At 57.7% G+C, this 22,920-nt stretch overlaps 1 protein-coding gene across 2 annotated transcripts in view; it reads right to left on the bottom strand.

Annotated features, from left to right (window-relative positions):
• The window catches only part of SCN4A (sodium voltage-gated channel alpha subunit 4), a 45,844-nt gene that overhangs the window by 13,066 nt on the left and 9,858 nt on the right, over window positions 1–22,920 (bottom strand). The window contains exons 2-16 of one of the 2 annotated variants that reach the window (XM_040091490.2): window positions 21,985–22,283; window positions 21,581–21,699; window positions 20,552–20,641; window positions 19,792–19,920; window positions 19,602–19,693; window positions 17,651–17,992; window positions 15,962–16,025; window positions 15,100–15,241; window positions 14,145–14,357; window positions 12,715–12,870; window positions 12,380–12,503; window positions 11,015–11,253; window positions 8,980–9,153; window positions 8,341–8,697; window positions 3,009–3,440 (exon numbers count right to left, since the gene is read on the bottom strand). In XM_040091490.2, coding sequence (XP_039947424.1) covers window positions 3,009–3,440; window positions 8,341–8,697; window positions 8,980–9,153; window positions 11,015–11,253; window positions 12,380–12,503; window positions 12,715–12,870; window positions 14,145–14,357; window positions 15,100–15,241; window positions 15,962–16,025; window positions 17,651–17,992; window positions 19,602–19,693; window positions 19,792–19,920; window positions 20,552–20,641; window positions 21,581–21,699; window positions 21,985–22,248 — 2,937 coding nt within the window. In that variant the 5' untranslated portion in view covers window positions 22,249–22,283. The remainder of the gene's footprint in view (window positions 1–3,008; window positions 3,441–8,340; window positions 8,698–8,979; window positions 9,154–11,014; window positions 11,254–12,379; window positions 12,504–12,714; window positions 12,871–14,144; window positions 14,358–15,099; window positions 15,242–15,961; window positions 16,026–17,650; window positions 17,993–19,601; window positions 19,694–19,791; window positions 19,921–20,551; window positions 20,642–21,580; window positions 21,700–21,984; window positions 22,284–22,920) is intronic. The other variant, XM_040091491.2, reaches the window with a different exon arrangement.

The raw sequence follows: 22,920 nt of genomic DNA, 5'->3' as shown, positions 1-22,920 counted from the left end.
GGATAAAAGCCATTCCTGGGGGTCCCTGAGCCCTTCCACACCTGAGACCAGCAGGTTTGGAGAGCAATTCCCGTCACACACCTGGCACAGCATCTCCTGCCTGGCTGGGGCTTTCCCCCAATCCAGGGCTTTCCCATCCTCCGTGCTGCACACCCTGACTCAGCCCGTGACCCCATAATCCACAGCCCTGAGAACTGTCCAGGTTGGAAAAGGCTTCCAAGACCATCGAGTCCAGCAGGGCCAAGGCCACCACTGACCCATGTCCCCAAGTGCCACATCCATGGGGCTTTTAAACACCCCCAGGTATGGGGACTCCACCCCTGCCCTGGGCAGCTGTGCCAGCGATGGGCAACGCTTTTAGTAAAGAAATTTTCCTTAATCTCCAACCCAAACCTCCCCTGGCCCAGTCTGAGGCCGTTCCCTCTCCTCCTGTCCCTGTTCCTGGGAGCAGAGCCCGACCCCCCCCAGCTGTCCCCTCCTGTCAGGAGCTGTGCAGAGCCACAAGGTCCCACTGAGCTCCTTTTCTCCAGGCTCAGCCCCTTCCCAGCTCCCTCAGCTCCACTGCACCACACCTGGAGCATCCCAGGACACATCACCCTGCCCAGCAGGATGGGACCCCCATGGAAAAAGCCCCTGCAGGAGCCCTGAGCCCCTGCACCGATCCTGCAGAGCCACAGACCAGGCTGGCACCTCCTCACTGCTTCCAGCTGCAAAGAAAAATCAACCGCGAGACGCAAAACTGCAGCTGCGATGATCCTGCCGCTGTCATTTCCCCGAAAAAGAGCTTTTCCTTGGAAAGGAGCAGCTCTGGAAGTGGAGAGGATTTATCAGCGTCGTCGGAGCTGCCCGTGTGGAGAAGCCCCCGCGGTTTGGGACCGTGGCGGTGGGAGCGTCCCCGGAGCGGGCGGTGTGCGGGGCTCTGGCTCCATCTGGAGCTGATCCCCGGCGTGTGAACGCTCCCGGCTGGCACCAACCCCCGGGAACGGCGCAGGGCTCCCGACAATTAGCACCTGATTGCTAATTGACATTTCAGCTTGTACAGACAGGCTGGGGGTGTTCAGCCTGGGGAATGGAAGGATCCAGGGAGAGCTCAGAGCCCTTCCAGGGCCTAAAGGGGCTCCAGGAGAGGGACTGGGGACAAGGGATGGAGGGACAGGACACAGGGAATGGCTTCCAGTGCCCAGGGCAGGGCTGGATGGGAGATTGGGCAGGAATTGTTCCCTGGCAGGGTGGGCAGGGCCTGGCACAGGGTGCCCAGAGCAGCTGTGGCTGCCCCTGGATCCCTGGCAGTGCCCAAGGCCAGGCTGGACACTGGGGCTTGGAGCAGCCTGGGACAGTGGAAGGGGACTGGAATTTGAGTCTTTGAGACTCTCACCAATCTGAATAATCTGTGATTCCACGATAAATCGCAGCCCATCATTCCCCCTGTTTTTAATGCACCCCCTTGGCTCCCATCTGAGTCAGCTTTGACCAACTTTAGGCACCAGACCCAACAGCCCCGATGGGCTGAACTGGTATTTACTGGTTGGGAGGTGCCCTTTGCCCACTGCAGGTGCTGAGCAGCCAGGGATGGCTCAGAGTTTTTCCATGCAGTGTTTGGTGCTGTCAGCTGAACGCACCCTCAAGCCCGGAGCTGTGCCAGGATGGCTCCAATGACTGCACACCAAGGTTTTCCCACCCACTGGGATGCACTTTGTGGTGACAGGGAGCTGGGGTCCACGGGGACCCCGGGTGTCCTCTCCCATCGTGGCCAGGCTGGCATTGGCATCACCTCTGCAGTGCACCCAGGGCGCTGGGCACTGCTGCTGTGGGACTGGGGCTGTGGCAGGGAATGTCAGGGGGGAAATGCCAGCTCTCATCTTTCCTGGTGCCAACACTGAGGGAACTGAGAGCAGCCACCCCCCGGCCCATTCCCTTGACCAAGGTGCTCCGTGCAAGTTTGTCCCCTCTGTAGGGCTTGGCAGTGACGATGCCCCACCTCTCCTCCTGTCCCCCTCCTGCACCCCAAATGCTGAAGCCCCCCTGTTGTCCCATGTAACACTGAACAGTCAGGATTGTCCCCTCTCCTTGCCCCACCTTGTGCCAGGCTGGGCCCTGTCACCGTGCTGAGCTGTGAGGAGCCTGCAGAGGGAGGGAGCTGAGGGGCTCTGCAGTTTTGAGAGCCCTGCTTCATTTTCCAGCCTTTCTTGGGGCTCCCTGTGCGGTCCCACCCAGGTGTTCAGCACACCAGATGCCTCCTGGACCTGGCAGGGCTGGTTGGGATGGAGCTTTCCGAGTTCCCTCAGCTCCTGGGCACACATTTGCCATCCAGTCATGACAAATCCCTGCTCAGAGCTGTCCTCTTGTCCAAACAAATCCCCTTCCCAGGCTGATGCACCTGCTCCTGTCCCATCCAGCCGCCCCTTGTGTCCCCAGGACCTTGGAGTGAGCAGTAATTTCCCACCACACCACCACCCTTTTGTGTCCACTTGGGTCTCCCCAAGTTTTTTGTCCCCCTGCCACCCTCACAGTGGACCCAGCAGTGTCCTGGAGACTGAACTCAGCTGTCTCAGCTTTGGATCCCACATCCCTGGCTTCATATTCACCCCTGCTAAGCTCCTCCATCTGGTTCAGGCCCCCCCAGGATGATGCTTTCCGAGGCATTAGCAGTGGATCCAATGATAGTGCCATCAGCAGATTTCCTGGCATCGGATTCCTCTGGAACATCTTTAACCCCAAAGTGAGCGCTCTGACCCTTGCACTGCCCCTGTGGTGCAGTGGGGCCCCCTGGCACCGGCAGGAACCCCACAGTCTGACCCAAATCAGACCCAAGCCCTGCTTGGACCCTCCCCTCCTGCTCCAGCTTACACTGGGAAATGCCAGCTGGGAAAACGCCAAGTTTGGCCATGCCACGCCCTGTGAGAAAGCTAAAAGCGACCCAAACCAGCGTCATTCTTTGGGCAGCACAGCAAGAACGGGCCAGTCCCAGTTTTGGGGTGAAACCCTTCCCTTCCACCCGCCTTCCTGACCTTGGCGGTGTCCTCGGTGTCGGACTGGGTGCTGGTCTCCTCATAGAGGTCGGACTCCTCCGAGGCGATGGGGACCTGCACCGTCAGGTTGGGGTTGTTGATGAAATTCATGTGGTCCAGCTCGTCCATGAAAATGTGCTCCTTGCCCGTGATGCCGTCCAGGTACCCCGACTTGGGCTCCAGGGCCGAGTCCACGTGGTTGAGCACGGAGTTGTCCCTTTTACTGGGGTCCTGCTCCTCCTCTGGTGCCACCTTCTTGCCCTTCCAGAGGCGGCGGAGCAGCCCGAGGAGCGCGGCCTTGGCGAAGGCGATGCCGCGGGTGATGCGGCCGATGGCGATCTGCAGGTTGTTCATCTCCCCGTCATCGTCCGATGCCGCCAGGCTGTCGGCGCTGAAGGAGCTCAGCAGCAGAGCCAGGAACAGGTTTAGCACCTGGGGGGACAAAGCAAACGCCAGCCCTGAGGTCCAGCAGGTCCTGAGCCTCGGGGTGTCCCTGTGGAGCTGCAGGGATCACTCGTGGCTGTGGAGAAACCCCTTCATGGAGTGTCTCATGGGCTCTGCCCTGCCCTCACTGGCTCTGGGGACTGCAGAGGGGCCAGTCCCAGTTCCTGGAGGACATGGACATGCTTCTTCTCAAACCCCCCGGGCTCTGATGCCTTCAACCTCACCCTGGGCCCCACAGTGCTCCAGATCCCTCTGCAAGGATGCCAGTCATGGTTTCAGCTCCTCTCAAGCTCTGCTGTGGATCCATGAGTGTGCCCCTTCCCTTGGTCTCTTGGAGCTCCAGGAATCCCATGGGAGACTCCCCAACCCTCTGGTGTTTCTCCCCACCACCCCCAGGGATGCAACTCAGCTCTTGCGGCTGCCCCATCCCTGGCAGTGCCCAAGGCCAGGATGGGCAGCGCTTGGAGCAGCCTGGGACAGTGGAGGGTGTCCCTGCCATGGCAGGGGGTGGGTCTGAGTGCTCCTTAATGTCCCTTCCAACCCAAACCAGTCTGGGATTCCATGATTCTGTGATTATGTTCCTTCTCTCCCCAGAATGAAACCTCCTGCTTGTCCTCTCAGCTGCCAATCTTCCTCTCCTCCTCTCCTCTCCTCTCCTCTCCTCTCCTCTCCTCTCCTCTCCTCTCCTCTCCTCTCCTCTCCTCTCCTCTCCTCTCCTCTCCTCTCCTCTCCTCTCCTCTCCTCTCCTCTCCTCTCCTCTCCTCTCCTCTCCTCTCCTCTCCTCTCCTCTCCTCTCCTCTCCTCTCCTCTCCTCTCCTCTCCTCTCCTCTCCTCTCCTCTCCTCTCCTCTCCTCTCCTCTCCTCTCCTCTCCTCTTCCCTGGCTTTGGTAGCTCAGATGCCCAGCAAGTTCCCGAGGGTCTCCCACACCCTGGAGCCATGGAGGAGCCTGAAGCCCAGCTGTGACCCCACCCCTGTGTCCCCGACACTGCTCTGCTCCATCAAAGCAATGTTCCACCTCAGCAGGAGCCAGTAAATGCTCTGTAGAACGCCAAGCATGGGCTCGTGTGCTTCCCCTTCTACTTCACCGTCCCGAAACGTGACTGGACCCCACCACAGCCTCTCCTGGCACAGCTGGGGTTGCTGCCTGCCAGGAACCTGGAGCAGCTCGGGAGCAGAGGAGTGGGACAGGCACCCCCGTGGAGCGGAGCAGGGACAGACGCAGCCCACAGCTGTCGGTGTTTGTGCCGTGCCGTGCGGTGCCAGCAGCGCATCTGAGACGGGAATTAGCTGCTATCCAAGGACACTGCTGTTTTCGCATGGCTCATGCCATGTGCCTTAAACCACGTCTTTAAATAAATCCCCGCGGGCCCAGCAGTTGAATGCCCCCGTTAAGTACCAGTTACAGTTAATGGGTGCCGCTGGCTCTGTCTTTGTTGGACAGGACTCCGTTACCTTGTCACCCGACTGACTTCCTCCCTTTTCCCTGAATAACCCCAAAGGAAATGCTCAAAGTGTCATTAAGAGCAAAGGACGGGTCACCTTCTTCCTGCGCACGGGAAGCGCGGAGAAACACACGCCTCCCTGCAGGGAGATACTCGGGAGCCGCTGGGACGGGCTCCAGGGCTCGGAAATACCTGAGGCACGGCCACGAGAGCCTGGCAGAGGAGGAGGAGGAGGGCACTGAGGGCTCTGGCCGTGTTTGTACTCCGTGTTTCTCTGCCGGGCTGGAAATGGGGCCCGGGCAGGAATTGCAGAGCTGCCCCAAGGGCTGGGGTGCAGCTCCGGGAGGGGACACCTGCACCTCTGGGATGGGGACACTCGCACCTCTGGGACGGGGACACTCGCACCTCTGGGACAGGGACACCCACACCTCTGGGACAGGGACACCCACACCTCTGGGACGGGGACACCCACACCTCTGGGATGGGGACACCCACACCTCTGGGATAGGGACACCCACACCTCTGGGACAGGGACACCCACACCTCTGGGATGGGGACACTTGCACCTCTGGGATGGGGACACTCACACCTCTGGGACAGGGACACCCACACCTCTGGGACGGGGACACCCACACTGCTGGGACAGGGACACCCACACCTCTGGGATGGGGACACCTGCACCTCTGGGATGGGGACACTCACACCTCTGGGATAGGGGACACTCACACCTCTGGGACAGGGACACCCACACCTCTGGGATAGGGACACCCACACCTCTGGGACGGGGACACCCACACCTCTGGGACGGGGACACCCACACTGCTGGGACAGGGACACCCACACCTCTGGGACGGGGACACTCACACCTCTGGGATGGGGACACCCACACCGCTGGGACGGGGACACCCACACCTCTGGGACAGGGACACCCACACCTCTGGGATGGGGACACTCACACCTCTGGGACAGGGACGCCCACACCTCTGGGACAGGGACACCCACACCTCTGGGATGGGGACACCCACACCTCTGGGACAGGGACGCCCACACCTCTGGGATAGGGACACCCACACCTCTGGGATGGGGACACTCACACCTCTGGGATGGGGACACCCACACCTCTGGGATAGGGACACCCACACTGCTGGGATGGGGACACCCACACCGCTGGGACAGGGACACCCACACCTCTGGGATGGGGACACCCACACCTCTGGGATGGGGACACCTGCACCTCTGGGACAGGGACACCCACAACTCTGGGATGGGGACACCCACACCTCTGGGATAGGGGACACCTGCACCTCTGGGAGGGCTGTCACTGACCCCACCAGGGGAAATTGTGCTTCCCCCGTGTCTTCTCCAGAGCAGTCTCCTGGAGAGGTGCATGGACTGTGCTACTCCAAAAATGAGCTCCAGAAGAGCAAAACTTTCCAGAGCCCCTTTTGGGAGGGCTCTGCAGGGAGCCCCAGCTGTGATTCCCAGTCCAAACTCCTGCGCTCCCTGCAGATGGTTCTGGAGAGGCTCCTGCTCCTTACGGGGGCCCTTATGGGGGATTTGCAGCCTGACCCAGCCTTACAGCCCCCTGGAAAGGTGGCATCACAAACCTTTGCTGACTGGTGGGAGATGGGCAGCCTCGTTTGCCCAGCACTGCTCAGCACAGGCCTGGGGCAAGGTCTGCAGCCAGGGGCTCTCCCTTCAAAGCCCCAAATCCCTGGCATGAGCTGGGGAACCCAAGAGGCACCCAAATCCCAAATTTCAGCCCTCAAAGTGGGACACTCCAAGCTGACCCGAGCCGGGGGCTGCTCTGGGTTTCTCCCCGGGCTCCTTTCAGAGCCTCCCTGGGAACAGGGGTCAGCAGCTCCCGGGGGCAGATAGTTTTTCAAAGCAAATTCCAAAGGGATTACACAATCCCGGCAAGTAATAGGAGCGACTGGACGCTTCCCTCCCCTGTCCTGCTCCTCAAGAAGGGAGAGCAGGGCCCACGCAGGCTGCAAAACAGGCTCCAGAGCTGCCAGCCATGGGGTTACCAAGTTTAGAAAGGATTTCACGCTCGCCTGGAACTCGCAAACCTGTAGCTCAGGCAGCACAGGCAGGCGCGGGGAGCGGGGAGGGCGGGGGCAGGATGGGGTGAGGGGGGCAGGATGGGGTGAGGGGGGCAGGATGGGGTGAGGGGAGCAGGGGGTCCCAGAGACACAGGGAAGGAGGGCGGGCATCACCAGCTGCCACCCGGAGCACGGTGAGGACGGGAGAGGTTGGGGATCTGCAGGAGCCTTGCAGGGGCCGGGGGAGGCTGCTCCCTAAAGCACCTGGAGCAAAGGGTGGGATGGATGGATGGGTGGATGGATGATGGATGGATGGATGGATGGGTGGATGGATGATGGATGGATGGATGGATGGGTGGATGGATGATGGATGGATGGATGGATGGGTGGATGGATGATGGATGGATGGATGGATGGGTGGATGGATGATGGATGGATGGGTGGATGGATGGGTGGATGGATGGATGGATGGATGGATGGATGGATGATGGATGGATGGATGGATGATGGATGGATGATGGATGGATGGGTGGATGGATGGTGGATGGATGGATGGATGGATGGGTGGATGGATGATGGATGGATGGGTGGATGGATGGGTGGATGGATGGATGGATGGATGGGTGGATGGATGATGGATGGATGATGGGTGGATGATGGATGGATGGATGGATGATGGATGGATGGTGGATGGATGGATGGATGATGGGTGGATGATGGATGGATGGATGGATGATGGATGGATGGATGGATGGATGGATGGATGGATGGATGATGGATGGATGGATGGTGGATGGATGGATGGATGGATGATGGGTGGATGGGTGGATGGATGGATGGATGGATGATGGGTGGATGGGTGGATGGATGGATGGATGATGGATGGATGGATGGATGGATGAATGATGGATGGATGGATGATGGATGGATGGAGGGATGGAGGGATGGATGGATGGATGGATGGGTGGATGGGTGGATGGAGGGATGGAGGGATGGAGGGATGAAGGGATGCATGCATGGAGCTCTGTCTCATCAGGAGGGTGGGAAATGGGGCAGGAAAGCTGGAAAAGCCAAGTGGAAGACACAGGGTAGCTTGAAGCTGGGCTGTGTTTTATCCCAGAGTTGCTCCTGCCTCTGCCTAAAGCCTATTTTTTTTCTGTGCCTCAGTTCCCCCCCAGTTCCTGGTCCGGTTTCAGCTGGAAGTCCCTCAGGAATCATTTCTCTCTCTGTTTCACACAGAGCGGACATGGCCCATCCCAAGGGCCTGGGGAGGGAGGAGAATCCCTGTGCTCCCTGCAGCTCCAACCAGACCCTGCCCAGGGGCACAGCCCTGTGGAAAGGCTGAGCTGGACAGAGGTGTCCCCACCCCACAACCCCCTCTGTCCCTGCCCCAGCCTCACCACGAGGTTCCCGATGACCATGACCATCATGAAGACGATGAGGCACATGGTCTGGCCGGCCACCTCCATGCAGTCCCACATGGTCTCGATCCACTCCCCGCAGAGGATGCGGAAGACGATGAGGAAGGAGTGGAAGAAGTCATTCATGTGCCAGCGGGGCAGGGTGCAGTCCACGGAGATCTTGCACACGCACTCGATGTAGCTCTTGCCGAAGAGCTGCATCCCCACCACGGCGAAGATGAAGACGATGATGGCCAGAACCAGCGTGAGGTTGCCCAGGGCGCCCACGGAGTTGCCGATGATCTTGATGAGCATGTTGAGGGTGGGCCAGGACTTGGCCAGCTTGAAAACCCTGAGCTGTGGGGGGCAAGGAGAGAAGGGGGGTGGCTGGGGGTGCCACAAGGTGCCAGCAAGGCTGTGGCACTGCCATTTGACCCTGCCAGGGCTGTTTGATCACGGCAGGATGGGTTAAACCCCCAACTGCTCCGACTCCGACTTCCCTGAATATTTAACTTGACTCAGTCTTATCTTTAACGGGGCCAAGCTGGTCCCTCCCAAGCTGAGCCTCCACCATGAAGGAGGCTGAACAATCACCCCCACCCTGTCCCTGTCACCGCCCAGGCGTCCCCTGGCACGTACCAGGCGGAAGGAGCGGAGCACGGAGAGCCCCTGCACGTTGGCCAAGCCCAGCTCCACCAGGCTCAGAGTGACGATGAAGCTGTCGAAGATGTTCCAGCCCTGCTGGAAATACTCATAGGGATCCAGAGCAATGAGCTTCAGGACCATCTCTGCTGTGAAGATCCCTGTGAAGACCTGTGGGAAGCAGCAGCCTTGTTCATAAACCAGTGCTGAGCTGTGGGGTGGGCAGCATCCCTCTTTTTTGGTGCATTCCCAAAGCATTTCACCCTGTCCGGGCCAGTCCCAGATGGGAACAAGCTTCCCAGACGCTGCCCAGTGTGGCTGGTGAGGCCAGACTGGGAATACTGGTGACTGATTCCTCTGGAGGGACACGAAGGTGGAGTGCTGGCAACTGGAAATTAAAAATACTATTTCCTTGGCAAAGAGACGCCTTTGGAATGACTGGGAAATCACAGATGCCCAGCACTGGGAACTGGGCTGCTCCTGGGCTGCCCCTGTCCCTCCCTGAGGCCTGTGACAGCTGAGCTGGATTTTACACACTGCTCCTTTCCTGGGACCACAACAGCAGCTGCAGTATTGTGTCACTGCAGAGAGGGCTCAGCCAGGTGACAATTGACATCCCTGCTGCAATTCCACGGCACAGCACGTGCAGAGGGTCCTGGGACAGACCTGCCCTGGCAGGGGATGGTGTTGGGACAGGGCTGTCCCTCACTGAGCAGGGAGGAGCAGCAGGGAGGCCGCTGCTCCTGCATCCCGGAGGTTGTCCCCACATGTCCTTTGCATGCCAGCCCACAAATGTCCCCTGTCCTGCTGCAGTATCCCAGGGGATTGTCCACACGTGTCCCTTCCATGCCAGCCCACAAATGTTCCTGTCCTGCTCCTGCAGCTGCATCCCAGGGGATTGTCCCCACGTGTCCTTTGCACGGCAGGCCACCAACATCCCTCGTCCTGCTCCAGTTTCCCAGGAGACTGTCCCCACGTGTCCCCAGCATGCCAGCCCACCAATGTCCCCGGTCCTGCTCCAGTGTGCGGGGGATGATCCCCACATGTCGCTTGCACGGCAGCCCACGAACATCGCCCGTCCTGCTCCTGCCGGCTGATCCCTGCCCTTGTCCTCTACGCCCCGCGCTGGCGCAGGCAGCAGCGCCGCAGCTCCCACCGCGGGCACAGCAGGGCATGTGTGGGGAGCCCGGCCTCAGCGGCATCTCCGCCGCCTGCTCCCGTCCCCACCGGGCCCTGCCCCGGCACATCATTCCCGCGGGGCTGCGGCCGGACTCCGCTCCTGGCTGGAAGGGAGGGCTGGAGCCGCCGCAGCCCGGCCGTGCCTTGAGCACCGGCCCATTAATCCCCTTGTATTTCCTGAATGAAACCGGAGCCCGGCCCGCCCGGCATCTGTCACTCCAGGGCTGCGCTTCCAGAGGCCCCGGCAGGTCTGGAGCGGGCCAAAGCGGCAGCAGAGGGGATGGGAGCTCTGCCATTCTTTAGTGCGTCTCCCATCGCTGCCAGGGCGCTCCCGGGCTCGTCCCACCGACAGATCCACCCAGCTAGAGCCATTCGTTGCCAGCTCCAAGCAGGAGCAGCCACTAAATGCTCCTGTAAAACCAGGACAGCTGAGGTTTGCAACGATTCCTCTGGGCAAATCCCTGCTTGCTATTAATTTTAATGCTGCATTGTTGCTTCCTGCTCACGGGGGGCCTGTTTGTGCCCACAATCTGGAGCACCCTCTGCTCTGCCCCGTGGCCACCCAACGCTTCAGGGACGCTGTGGTGTCACCCAGGGCTGGCAGCGGGGTTGTGACGCGGAGGGCGGCTCAGGATGCACCGAGCCAGGCAGGGACTGAGCAGGAGAGGAGCAGGGAAGGATGGATCCCAATCCCGCATCGGTCTGGGCCATCCCTCTGTCCCTCTGTGCTGTGGAGAGCCCTGCAGTGCTTTGTCAGCAGCCGGGGTGTTTCACACAGCAGCGGAGCGGGATCTGCCCTCCGGGATGGGGCTGGGGCTGCTGGGCTCGAGAGGGGAGGGATGGAGCTCCCTACCAGGTTCCCCACGCTCAGCACGTTCTCGAACTCCTCCGTCATGGGGTAGTGCTCCATGGCCATGAAGAGAGTGTTGAGCACGATGCAGATGGTGATGCCCAGGTCCACGAAGGGGTCCATCACCACCAGCTTGACAAACTCCTTCAGCTTCACCCATGGAAGGCAGCAGTTCCAGATCAGGAATGTGTGGGCGAATTTGTACCACCAGGGCGGGCATTTCTGATGAGCTTCTTCCAGCTCTGAGGGTGGGAAGGGAAAAGTGTGGGATTATCTTGTCCTCACCTGGGTGGGCAAGTGCTGACCCTCAGGAGAAGCTCTCATGAGGTCCTGGGCCAGCTCTGGATGATCTATGATTTTAAATATCATGGAATATCCTGAGCTGAAAGACATCCACAGGGATCGCTGATCCAGCTCCTGGCCCTGCAACACCTCAGCAACCCCACCCTGGGCACCCCTGGAGCACTGTCCAAAGGCTCCTGGAGCTCTGGCAGCCTCAGGCTGGGACCATTCCCTGGGGAGCCTGGGCAGTGCCAGCACCTCTGGGGATGAACCTTTCCCTGAGATCCATCCCAACCCCCCTGGCACAGCTCCAGGCGTTCCCTTGTCCTGTCCTTGGTCACAGGGAGCAGAGATCGGAGCTGCCCTGGGGAGGAGCTGAGGTCCCACCTCAGGCTCCTCTTCTCCTCAGCTGAACAAACCAAGTGACCTCAGCCACTCCTCATGTGGCTCCTCCAGATCCTTCATCATCTTCTTAGCCCTCCTTTGGACACCTTATAAAAGCTTTAGATCTTTTTTGTATTGTGGCACCCAAAAAATATGGGGGCTAAAAAGAGGAGCCTTCCCATGCCGAGGCACAGGGATGATGCAGACCTGCCCCTCCAAACTGCAGAGGGATGGAAAGGCAGATAAGCCAGAGAACTGTCCAATCCTGCTCCCAGCCCCTGGGCAGGATTTGAGGTGTCCCCACCACCTGAGATTGCCAGGACATCCAAGGGGACTGCTCTGTGCTGACCAGAGGGTTTTGTGCCCGTTCTTGGGGGGACGTTCACATCCTGCTGAGTTCATGGTGCTTTTTGCTGAAGCTGACACAGCAGCTCCTGGGAAGCTGCTCAGCAGCTCCCAGTTGGCTCTAGAGGCTCCTCTAATCACCTGCAATCCCATTAATTTGTGTGAGATGTTGGATTATTGCCTCCAGGCATCTTCCCAGTGATCTGGGATGAAAAGTCTGGCTTGAGCATCACTGACCCCATATGGAGATCCCAGGGCTGGAGTCATCCCTTATGTGGGGCTGGGAATTTGGGACAGCCACTGTCACCAACCCAGGCCCTGCAGCACTGACCGGGACCCTCACCCAGCGGGACATACCTTCCACAGCGTTGGAGATGACACTGATGGCGCTTCCCACCCTCTTCTCCAGCCCTGGCCCGTCTTGGTTGCCCACAGTGAGGTGGTTGAGGTCCGGCTTCTCCAACTCATAGGTGGGGTTGAACTGGGAGGAGAGGAGGGAGGGATGCAGAGTTATTCCATGCTCTGAAAGACAGAGCAGGCAGAAAACAGGGAATGGTCTGGAAAGGTGCAAGGTGGAGACCCCAAAAAGGCTTGTAGGACCCAACCCACAGCGAGGTGGGCACAAGCCCGTCCCCTCAGGAGGTTGGTCAGGGTTGGCACGCAGGGATGGCAGGGGCAGAGCTGGCACCTACATCAATCACGGTGTCGGATCGCTGCAGGGTGATCTTGGGCACCACCCGCCCGTTGCAGTCCTTGGCCTTGTCCTGGTCACTGTTGAGGTCCGAGTCGTGCCCCTTGCCGGCCACGCTGCTGGGCAGGGAATCGCTGCTGGATGCGCGCTCCTGCAACTGCACAACCCCGGCCCTGTCAGCCCTGCGTCCTCAGCCCTGGGGACATCCCACCGTGGCTGAAGGCGCCAGGGGCTGGGAAAATTCCTTCTGTCCCTGGAAGTGGTGGATGGATGTGGCTTGGAGCAACCTAGGGCTGTGGGAGGTGTCCCATGGCAGGGGTGGGACTGGATGAGCTTTCAGGGCCCTTCCAACACAAGACATCCCTGGGATTTCCAAGCATTTCCCTTTCCCTTTCCCTTTCCCTTTCCCTTTCCCTTTCCCTTTCCCTTTCCCTTTCCCTTTCCCTTTCCCTTTCCCTTTCCCTTTCCATCCCTTGCACCCCCTGCACTCTGCTCTCCGCAGCTGAGTTGATTTGTTCAGATTTGGTCAGGGAGAATAATTCCTAAGGACAAAACTGAGCAAACCTTGGTTCTACAAGCAGGAAACTTTACCCTTTGCAATGAGCTCTCATCCAAAATGGCAAAGAAGCAAAATCCTCAAGGCTCTCACTGAAATGTGACCTCCAGGATTTTTGCACTTGCACTGAATTTGAGAATGTTTGGATCAAAATTTAATTCCCACCCCCCCTCCCCACCCCAAAACGTTATATCATCACATTTCCATTGCATGTACAATTATTTCCTTGTTGTTGTTGTTGTTGTTGTTTGGTTTTGTTTTTGTCTTTTTCTTTCCAACAGTGCTATTAGAGTTTGAAATTCCAGCCCTCCTGCAATGAGCATGGACACAAGGAAACATTCCAGGTTTCCTTGGCTCCTGTAGGACACCAGGATCTCCCTGGTGAGGTGCAGGGTGTCTCGCGCCCTTTGCTGTGTCTCCAGAGCCAAGGTTTGCTGACACATTGCTGCAGCTGCCCCATCTTCCCTGAATGCCTCCTTTGTGCCCTGGGGACACCGAGCTGGGCTCCTGCCAGGGTTCCTGATGTGCTGCAGGAGATCCACTGGAACTTCTGAGGCCTTTTATGTCCCTCACCTCCTCCTCTCAAACAACACCTCACCCCTGTGTTGCTCCCCTCTGCTGCCTCTCAGTGCACCCTGGGCTGGCATTTGGATGTGGAAATTTGACATTTTCAGCCTTTTTTTTGTCCCCACCCATGATAGTATCTCAGTTTTTTGATTCAGATATGATGCCCAAAAGAGTTATTCTGTTTTTTCTTTACTTCCTATGGACCAAATGGAGTTTTACTTTGGATTTTGCACCTTGCTTGTTGCTGCCTCCATTTCCTCTCCCTATTCCCAAGACCCCTCATTTTGGCTTCCACTCTTCCCACTCACCAGCCTTTCCTGCTCCTCTTGCTGCTTCTTCAGCTGCTCCATGAGCTGCTGGAATTCCTCCTCCTTCTGCTGCTCCTCCAGCATGGTGGCATCGTTCTGCTCGGCGTAAGCCATGGCCACCACGGCCAGGATGAGGTTGATGAGGTAGAAGGAGCCCAGGAAGATGATCACCACGAAGAAGATCATGTAGGTTTTCCCTGCTGCCCGCAGCGTCTGTGGGAAGAGGTGGCAGGGATGTCACGATGTCACTTTGGTGAAGCCCCCAGGAGAAGGTGCTGCCCTGGGACACTCTCCTGGTTGTGGGAGGGGGGAAATATTTTGTTTCTGTCTTCTCCAAGGGTTGGTCATTTCCCAATGGACCTTCCTGCAGGCCCTGGCACTGGGTTGGGACTGGTGGGAGGCAGAGAGAAGCTTTGGTTCCCAAGGGCTGGGAGCGATGGAGGTGGGACTGATATTCCATCGCTGGCTCGCTTTTCTCAGCCCCCACCTTCTCAGGCCTCACCTTCAGGCCAACATGGTCCTTTTCTGACTCTGATGATGTGGGCAAACCCTTCCAGAGGACAGGGGTAGCCTTAGGGGCAGGATCCCTTTTACCTGAACAGCCTCTGGGGCCGGGGTCAGCTGGGGTTCCGTGGTGCCTCCCTAGAGGACAGCTCAACGAGGGGACAAGTGACCTGGCTTCTCCTCTTTATCCTGTCCCTCAGCCCGAGCCAGAGATGCTCTGGACAATCTTATACATCCCTGATTTCCATGACAGAGCTGACAGCACCCTGGGAAATACACTGCACTCCCACGTTAGGGAAGCATTAAATGGGACCATTCCCACCTCCGCTGATCCTGGCTGGATCCACAAACCACAGGAAAACGACCCACAAGCCTCCAGTCAGTGACATTTCACCTCAGGGGCAGCACAGAAACGAGAGGAACACTTGCACAGCGATGGAGGGGTGCCTACCAGCTGGAAGAGGTTCTCCCAGTAGTCCTGGGTCATGAGGCGGAAGAGGGCCAGGAAGGCCCAGCTGAAGGTGTCGTAGCTGGTGTAGCCATAGTTGGGGTTCCTCCCGGCCTTCATGCACTCGTAGCCCTCGGGGCACTTCCTGCCGGGGGGCAGCAGGGATGAGACCCTGGCACGGCCCCGCAGCCAAACCCATCCCTACGGAGAGGGGTGCAGGGGGGACGCTCCCCTGCAGGGTGAGACAGGCCTGGACTGATACCATCTGCCCCTGTCTGATACCCCCAGCGCTGATCCAGGCAGGATGCTCAGGCTGAGAACCCTCAAGCTGACACGTTTGGGATGCCTGAACTGATTCCACCAGAAGCTGATCCAGTCGTGATGCCCAGACTGATGCCCTCCAGCTGATACCGTTGGGATGCTCTGACTGATACCCCTCAAGCTGATACCCTCAGGATGCTCCAGCTGATAGCCCCAAACTGGTGCAGTTGGGATGCCTGGATCAATTTCCCTTTAAGTTGATATCATTGGGATGCTCCAGCTGATAGCCCCAAACTGGTGCAGTTGGGATGCCTGGATCAATTTCCCTTTAAGCTGATATCATTGGGATGCTCCAGCTGATAGCCCCAAACTGGTGCAGTTGGGATGCCTGGATCAATTCCCCCTCAAGCTGATACCACTGGGATGATCCAACTGATACCTTCAGGATGGTCCCCAGGCTGATCCATTGGGATTCCTGCGATGTTCCCCTGCAGAGCCACATTCCCAGCCCCAACCCTGTCCCATCCCAAGCATCAGGGATCCCACGAGCTGCGCCAGCTCCCTGTCCCCTCCCAGGGATGCAGAGGGAGGGGTTCTCACCCACCCAGCGTCGCTGCTGTTCCCGCAGAGCAGGGCGTCGAGGGCTCCCTCCAGGAAGTAGTAATTGGCTTTGCAGGTGGGGGAAGAGCAAGGAATAAAAATAAATGTACAGATAAATAAATAAATATATAAATAAGCACCAAGATTGCTTTTTAAACTCTTGGGTGCAACTTGCTGTCAGGGAAATTCCTTCAATCCCAGGGGAATTTGCTGATTCCCAGTGTCAGGCACGTGGCTATCTACTCTGTTGACTTTGTTGTTTGTCTTGGCTCTGTCTCAGGGAGCTCCTGGGATTGTTCCATCAATCCAACCAGGTCCCTCCCAAGCCTGGAAACAGCTCTGGATCTGGCCAAGGCCAGGCCACCTGGAAATGGGTTAACATGAGGTCAAAGGGTCAGGGCTGGCCTGTTTTTCTAGGAAATCAGGGCGTTCCCAGGAGGCACCAAGCACGGGCCCCCGCAGGAGTTCCAGAAAAACCTGGGGAAGCTGCTCCTGCTCCATGGCTACACCTTCTCCATCGCTGGTGGGGACACCCCCACCCTGCTCACAGACCAGGGGTCCTTAAAGCTCTTCCTTGCAGCTCCAGATCCAGAGCCACAGGAGCTGCCAGGCAGTGCCAGCGCAGGTCACCTGCCCCAGGGACACAGAGGAGCACCTGCAGACACCTGGATATGGCAGAGGGCAGCTGGATCCAATCCTGAACCGCCCTCCCAGGACTTCTGGAGCTTCCTGAATCCTCCCTGGCTCTGCCTGCATTTTTGCCATCTTTATCCTGTGTGGCTTCAGGGAGGAAATATCCCGTTTGTGCAATTCCAGGTTTTTGTCCTGGCCCCAGCAGCTGCTCTGCTGCACCCTTGGGTGGTGGCCTTGGGCAGCTGCTCTTTGCACAGAGCTCATCAGATCCTATGGATTGAACTTGCCCCCTACCAAAACCTTCCTGTAGTGAATGCTGGAGCTGATTGTTGGGCCAACTGAGACCCAGCCCGGCCTCCTGAGCTCTGCTGAGGTCCTGAGTGAGATGTGGAGCATCCCTGTGGGGCACCCTGCCACCCTGCAGCTTTACCAGGCAGATTTGCTGAGATGTTTACATTTTTATAGAGTTATAAACTCAAAACTGAAGAACAAACAAAAAACCCACCACACTTTGGGCAGAATTTTCAAGGAAGGGGTAGGAAAGGAGCACCTTAGACCTTCCTGAGGACCAGTGCTCCCTCCCTCCCTCCCTCCTTCCCTCCCTCCCCTCCTGTGGCTTTTGTGGTGTTCATAAAGGGTTGATTGGGCACTGTGGTGCCTGGGGAAGATTCCAAATAGTGAAAAGTGGGTTAAAAATGTCATTGCTGCATCTTTTTCTCTGGTTTTCCACCCAAAGTTCCACCTGCTCCTCAAGGGTCTGGTCTCCCTGCTGTGACCACCCCGATGGGACATTGGCCCTGAGCAGCCAGGGAGAGAGATGGAGACACTGGTCCATCCAAACCTTCCTGGAAGAGCTTCGCTTGTCCAGGTGGAGCTCATTTTTCCTGTCCAGGGGATTTGATCCCATCTGTCCCTTCTGTGAGGGTGCACAGCCTGTTCCACCCACCAGCCTTGGCAGGAAGATCCGTGTGGGCAAACCTTGGAGTAGCCAGGACGAGCAGGAAACTGAGGAGCAAACCATGGTGAGGGGTCAGAGGAGAAGGGGCTGCAGGAGCTTTACCTTCATCGCTGATGTAGGCCTCGAAGTCAAAGGTGCTGTTGCTGGTGAAGTTCCCGGTGAAGTTCCCGGTGAAGTTCCCGGTGAAGTTCCCGGTGAAGTTCCCGGTGAAGTCATCCACGAAGTCATAGAAGGTTGAGTTGACCAAGGTGTCGTTGTCCAGCCCCAAATCCTCCAGGAAGGTGCTGTTGGGGGGAGGCCACCGCACGCACTTCTGCCGGAGGTTGCCCATGAAGAGCTGGAGGCCGATGAGGGCGAAGACGCTCAGGCAGAAAACCGTGAGGATCATCACATCCGAGAGCTTCTTCACCGACTGGATCAGAGCCCCCACGATCGTCTTCAGCCCTGGGGGGAGGCGTCACTGCTGAGCTGGTTGCACCTTTGCTAATTGTGGGGAGCGGGCTGTGGTGTCCCCAAAAGGTGCTGGCTTTGGTGGGGACGTGTGTCACCACTGAGCTCAGGCCCCCAGCTCTGTGCTCACATCACACCCCTGCTCTGTCCCCACAGAAGGCCCCCAGAGCTGTCACCCTTGGGTTGGTGCTGGTGACTTCCCCATCCCAGCCCTGGGATACACAAAGCCCATCCCAGCCTGGCAGCCATTAATTCCTTTGGATTTTCCTTTTTCCCTAAATCCCACAATCTGGCACTTTTTTGCACCAAACCGGTGGAGCGAAGCGCTTTAGAGTGGGACATGGAGAAGCTCTTTGCTGGCTCAGCTGGATGATGCTGTGCACCTCTCCTAGCTCCAGAAAAGCCCCTGTGGTCTAACTCCTGTCCCTGGGTGCTTGGGAGCCCAGCCTGATCCTCCTGATCCCTTCAGTCTAGACAATCCCCAGAGCACCCATGTGAAGGTGACAAAGAGACATCTGCATCTGCATTAACTCATTTCTCTCCCCAGCATCACAGTTCCCTCCCCAGAGGAGGCTCATCCACAGTGGGATTTTTCCCACTCAATGGGGGAAAAAAAAAAATCCCTCAGTGGGATTTTTCCATGGAGGATGGAGTTCCTGTCAGTCCGGGTCTCCATGGATGATGGGAAATGCTGGGACATCCCAATGTTCACCTTTAGAGCTTCTCTGAGCCCAGAGCTTTCTCACGTGGAGAAATTCTCCAAAGAAAGGATTTTTAGCCCTGTCCTCCTGCCAGCTCCTCATTCCCCAAACTATTTAGGTAAAATCCTGTTCTCCAAGGGCCTGACCAAGGTCAGATGTTCTAAACCAGCTTATTTTTGCCTCTGCTATTTCTGCAGAGCCCTTGGGGATGTCATTCCAGAAAGAAGCAGCAGTTCACATTTTGCTCAATACAATTTTTAGCCTGTTTGATGAAGGAAAAAAAAAAAAATCCAGTGTGAACCCTCACTATCTGGAGCCTGCAGGAACACCACAAGGACTTATTCACCACAAGGAATTTTCATTTTCAGTTCAATCTCACGTTTGAGATTTCTGTGTGCTTGCACCGAGTGCTGAAAGCACAGTGTTGAAACGGTATCAAATCTGGAAATCAGCAGAGGGGTTTGATAAGGTGCTCCTCACACGAGTCTGGATGTTTCAGGTGATGTTAAACCAATACCTGTTAAATACCTCAGCCTCAGCACCGAACAGACAACAATGGGCACAAAACTGAGTCCATAGCTTCAAAAATGGAGAGATTTGCTTTATGAAACACATAAATCCACTGGGAGCACAAATTCCCTTAATTCATCTCCAAGGGGCCTTAAAAACATCACATCTGCCCCTTCAGGGGCTGCCAAACAACCTGATGAGTGGAGCTGAATTCAAGGTGTAAAATCAGCAGGACCTGACCCAGAAGCCGAATTACGTGGAAAATTTATCAGATACCTCATTTCCTCTGTTTTCCCTTGGAGCTGCCAAAAGAAGCAGGAATTGCCGGGGATTGTGGGACTACCTGAGCTCAGGGGAAGGCACAGAAGGGAGGCTTCTCCTCTAAGTCCCACCTGGTATCACCGTGATGGTTTTCAAGGCACGGAGGACACGGAAGGTCCTGAGAGCGGAGATGTTCCCCAGGTCCACGAACTCAGTTATGTAGCTGTGGGACAGGAGAGGGGAGGGCTCCAGGGGCTCTGCCTGGAACACTCCTCGTTCCTCCAAATGTCCCTCCTGTCCTCCCCATCCCACCGGACTCACGCCATGGAGATGACCATGAAGTCCAGCCAGTTCCAGGGGTCACGCAGGAATGTGAAGTCATCGATGCAGAAGCCTCTCGACAGGATCTTGATGAGAGACTCGAAGGTGTAGATCCCAGTGAAGGCGTATCTGAAACAGGACTGGTCACTCGGGAGACACTTGCCCAGGTCCAAGGTTTTCTCCACCCCAGGCAGGGGGAATATCTTGAGGAGCTGAGTTTGGGGGCTGATGGGATTTTGGGGTGCTTCAGTGCTGGGAGAGGTTTTCACCTCACTTTGAAAGGCGGATTGGGATATCGTGAGGTACCAATCTCTCTGGTGACCGTTCTGCAGCACCTCTGTCCCTGCTGATGTCCCACCACCTCCACGCTCTCTGTGAAGCCCTGCTGAGACCTGACTGTGCAGAACCACAGCAGAAAATGCTGAATTTCCCCTCTTCCCTGGGTTGTCCATGGTGCCTGGACAGCTTGGCCTGTCCAGACTGACAGTGCTGACCCACCCCAGCCCAACCTGCTCTTCTGGGCTCTCCAGACATGGAGACCTCACCAGATTTTGGGCAGCTCTGAAACATTCTCCCTCTCTGATGCACTATGGAGAGTGTGGACATCCCTTCTGAGGGCCACCAGCACCTCCCAGTGACACGTCTCCTGCTCTGAAGGGTGTCTGGATCCCCACCCCTGTGTCAGCCTTGGTCGTGTCCCTCCTGAGGGACATTGCCAGGCTGGGCTGTCCCCGTGGCCGGGGCAGGTCTCAGGACTCACTCCACGTTCTTGGACCACGCCGGGGGGTTGCTCAGCGTCATAAACACGCAGTTGGTTAAAATGGTGATCATGATGAACATGCTGAATAATTTAAAACCTGGTCAAGGACAAATGCTCTGGATGATGCCTGGATCCCCCCTTCCCATGGTCAGGGAGCCAAGTGTCCCTGTTCCTCTTGTCCTGGCTGCCTCCTTGGTGCCTCACCCTGCCCTGCTCCTCCTGCTGCTCTCCTGCCTCAGTCCTGTGCTCACACTTCCCTCTCTTCCCCTCTGCTCCCCTGCATGGTCCCATCTCCTTCCCTTCCTTTCTGCTCCCCTTCCCACCTCTGTGGTGCTGGCTCTGCCCCCCGTGCTCCTTCCTCTTCATCACCTTGGGATACAGCTTTCCCTTCCTTTCGTAACCTCTCCAGACCTCAAAACCCTTCAGCCTCTTCTAGAAAGTTCTAACTCTTAGGCTTAAACCCCTCTTCCACAAAACCTCCTTCTTTTCCTCCTCCCTCATGGCCATGAGCCCCCACTTTCTCCAGAGCTCTCCTGGGATCACTTCCACCCACCCTGCAATGCCCCTTGTGCCCTCGGTGCCCTTTCCTGCCTTTCCCTCTCTGTCCTGGTTCCTTTGCTTCCCTCTCCCAAAGCCTCCTTGGAGCTCTCCTGCTCTCCCACTTCCCAGTGGGCCCAGATTCCCTGACCCATGAACATTTCCCTTCCTTTCCAAGTCTCCCCAGACCTCAAAACCTTTCAACCTCTCCCTAGGAAGCTTCACCACTTGGGCTTCTTCCCTTCTCCATCCAAACTGATTCCTCCCTTCTCCAGCCTGGAGTGAACTCTTGGTGCCACCAAGGTGCCCATCAAGCACCTGCTCCTTGGACTAAAGCTCTGGGCAGCAGGTCCTGGCTGTGCTGGGGGCCCGGGAGGTTTCCTCACCACCTCCCCATGAACCCCTTCCCTTGTCCCTCTCCTGGGGCTGTTTGGACTCTGAACACCAGGGTGTGACCTGGCCATGGAGCAGCGAGCCGGAGATCAAGGATATGAATGGATGAGAACTTTGATGGCTCCTCTGCGGACGGGGTGGAAGGGCCCCAGCAGGTAGAGGGCAGGGGTGGCCGAGAAGCGGAAGATGGACTTGCCCTTGTTGAGGACTATGAACGTCTGTGGAGAGAAGAGAGGGGGGTTAGTCCTTCTGCACCCCCAAAACCCCACGGACCAAGGGCTGCCTTCAGAGGGGAGATCTCTGCGTGTTTGAAGCTCCAAAGGCTTGGAGCTGCTCTCTGCTTTGGAAGAGAAGCAACCACAGCAGTCTGGGGTGGTGGATCACCGCGGTGGGCTCAGGTAAGCACGGTGGAAAGCACAGGAAAGGACTGGAAATCCTTGGGTCTTTCACCTGTGACTTACACCTACGGCCAAGCCTGCCATGGGCAAAGCTCTGGCCCTCACCTTCTTGTCCTTGTAGAAAGGGTCCAGGTCCTCCAGGGGGGTCCCAATGAGCTCCAGGGGTGGGTCACCGTAGATGAGGGGCAGGTTCTTGCCTGCTTCCAGGTCACTGCTGGGCTTGACCTCCTCTTCCTCGGGCATCTCCACCTGCTGCCGCTTTATCCGGAGCGCCTCGGCCTCGGCCATGCGCTGCTCGATGGCGGCCAGCGAGGCCGGGGTGAAGGGGCGCAGGTTCTCGGGGCCCGGGATGTGCGGCAGGCCGGCCATGCTCTCATTCTGCTCCCGGGCCTCCCACGCCCAGCCTGCGGGGACAAGGGGCTCAAATACCACCTGGGGACATCCCGGGGACATTTGGTGGCAGGATCTCAGCGGGGTTTTAGCAAACGTGTTTATGGCAGAAATCTTGAGCTTGCAGGGGAGGTCATCATACACGGAGCACGGAGCACCCCGTGTGTTCCCGCTCCTCCCAGACCCCCATTCCCGTCTGGAGCTGGGAAGCCTCAGTCTGGAGGAGGGGTCAGGGATCTCCACCACTCCCTGGCCGGACGGGGCAGGCAGGGGAGTGTGAGGCTCTGCTCCCAGGAACAGCGACAGGACAAGGGCACACAACCTTAATCTGCAACAGGGGAAGTTTAGGCTGGACATCAGCAGAAATTTTTTCCCAGAAAGATTGGGCATTGGAAGGAGCTGCTCCAGCCCCTTCCAATGGATCGGGTATTGGAAGGGGTGGTGGAGTCAGCGTCCCTGGAGGTGTTTAGGAGAGCCTGGATGTGACACTGAGTGCTGTGGTCTGGGTGACAAAGGGGGTTGGGTCATGGATTGGACTTGGAGATCTCAAAGGTCTTTTCCAACCTCAGTAATTCTGCGATTCTGTGATTCTGTCTCCAGTCAAGGAGGCGCCATGAGGCTGGGACACCCGGTGTCCCTGTCACCACCTGG

This window comes from Hirundo rustica (assembly GCF_015227805.2).
Source record: "Hirundo rustica isolate bHirRus1 chromosome 27 unlocalized genomic scaffold, bHirRus1.pri.v3 SUPER_27_unloc_1, whole genome shotgun sequence".
Taxonomy (NCBI): domain Eukaryota; kingdom Metazoa; phylum Chordata; class Aves; order Passeriformes; family Hirundinidae; genus Hirundo; species Hirundo rustica.
This window is presented reverse-complemented; position numbering and strand designations above follow the sequence as displayed.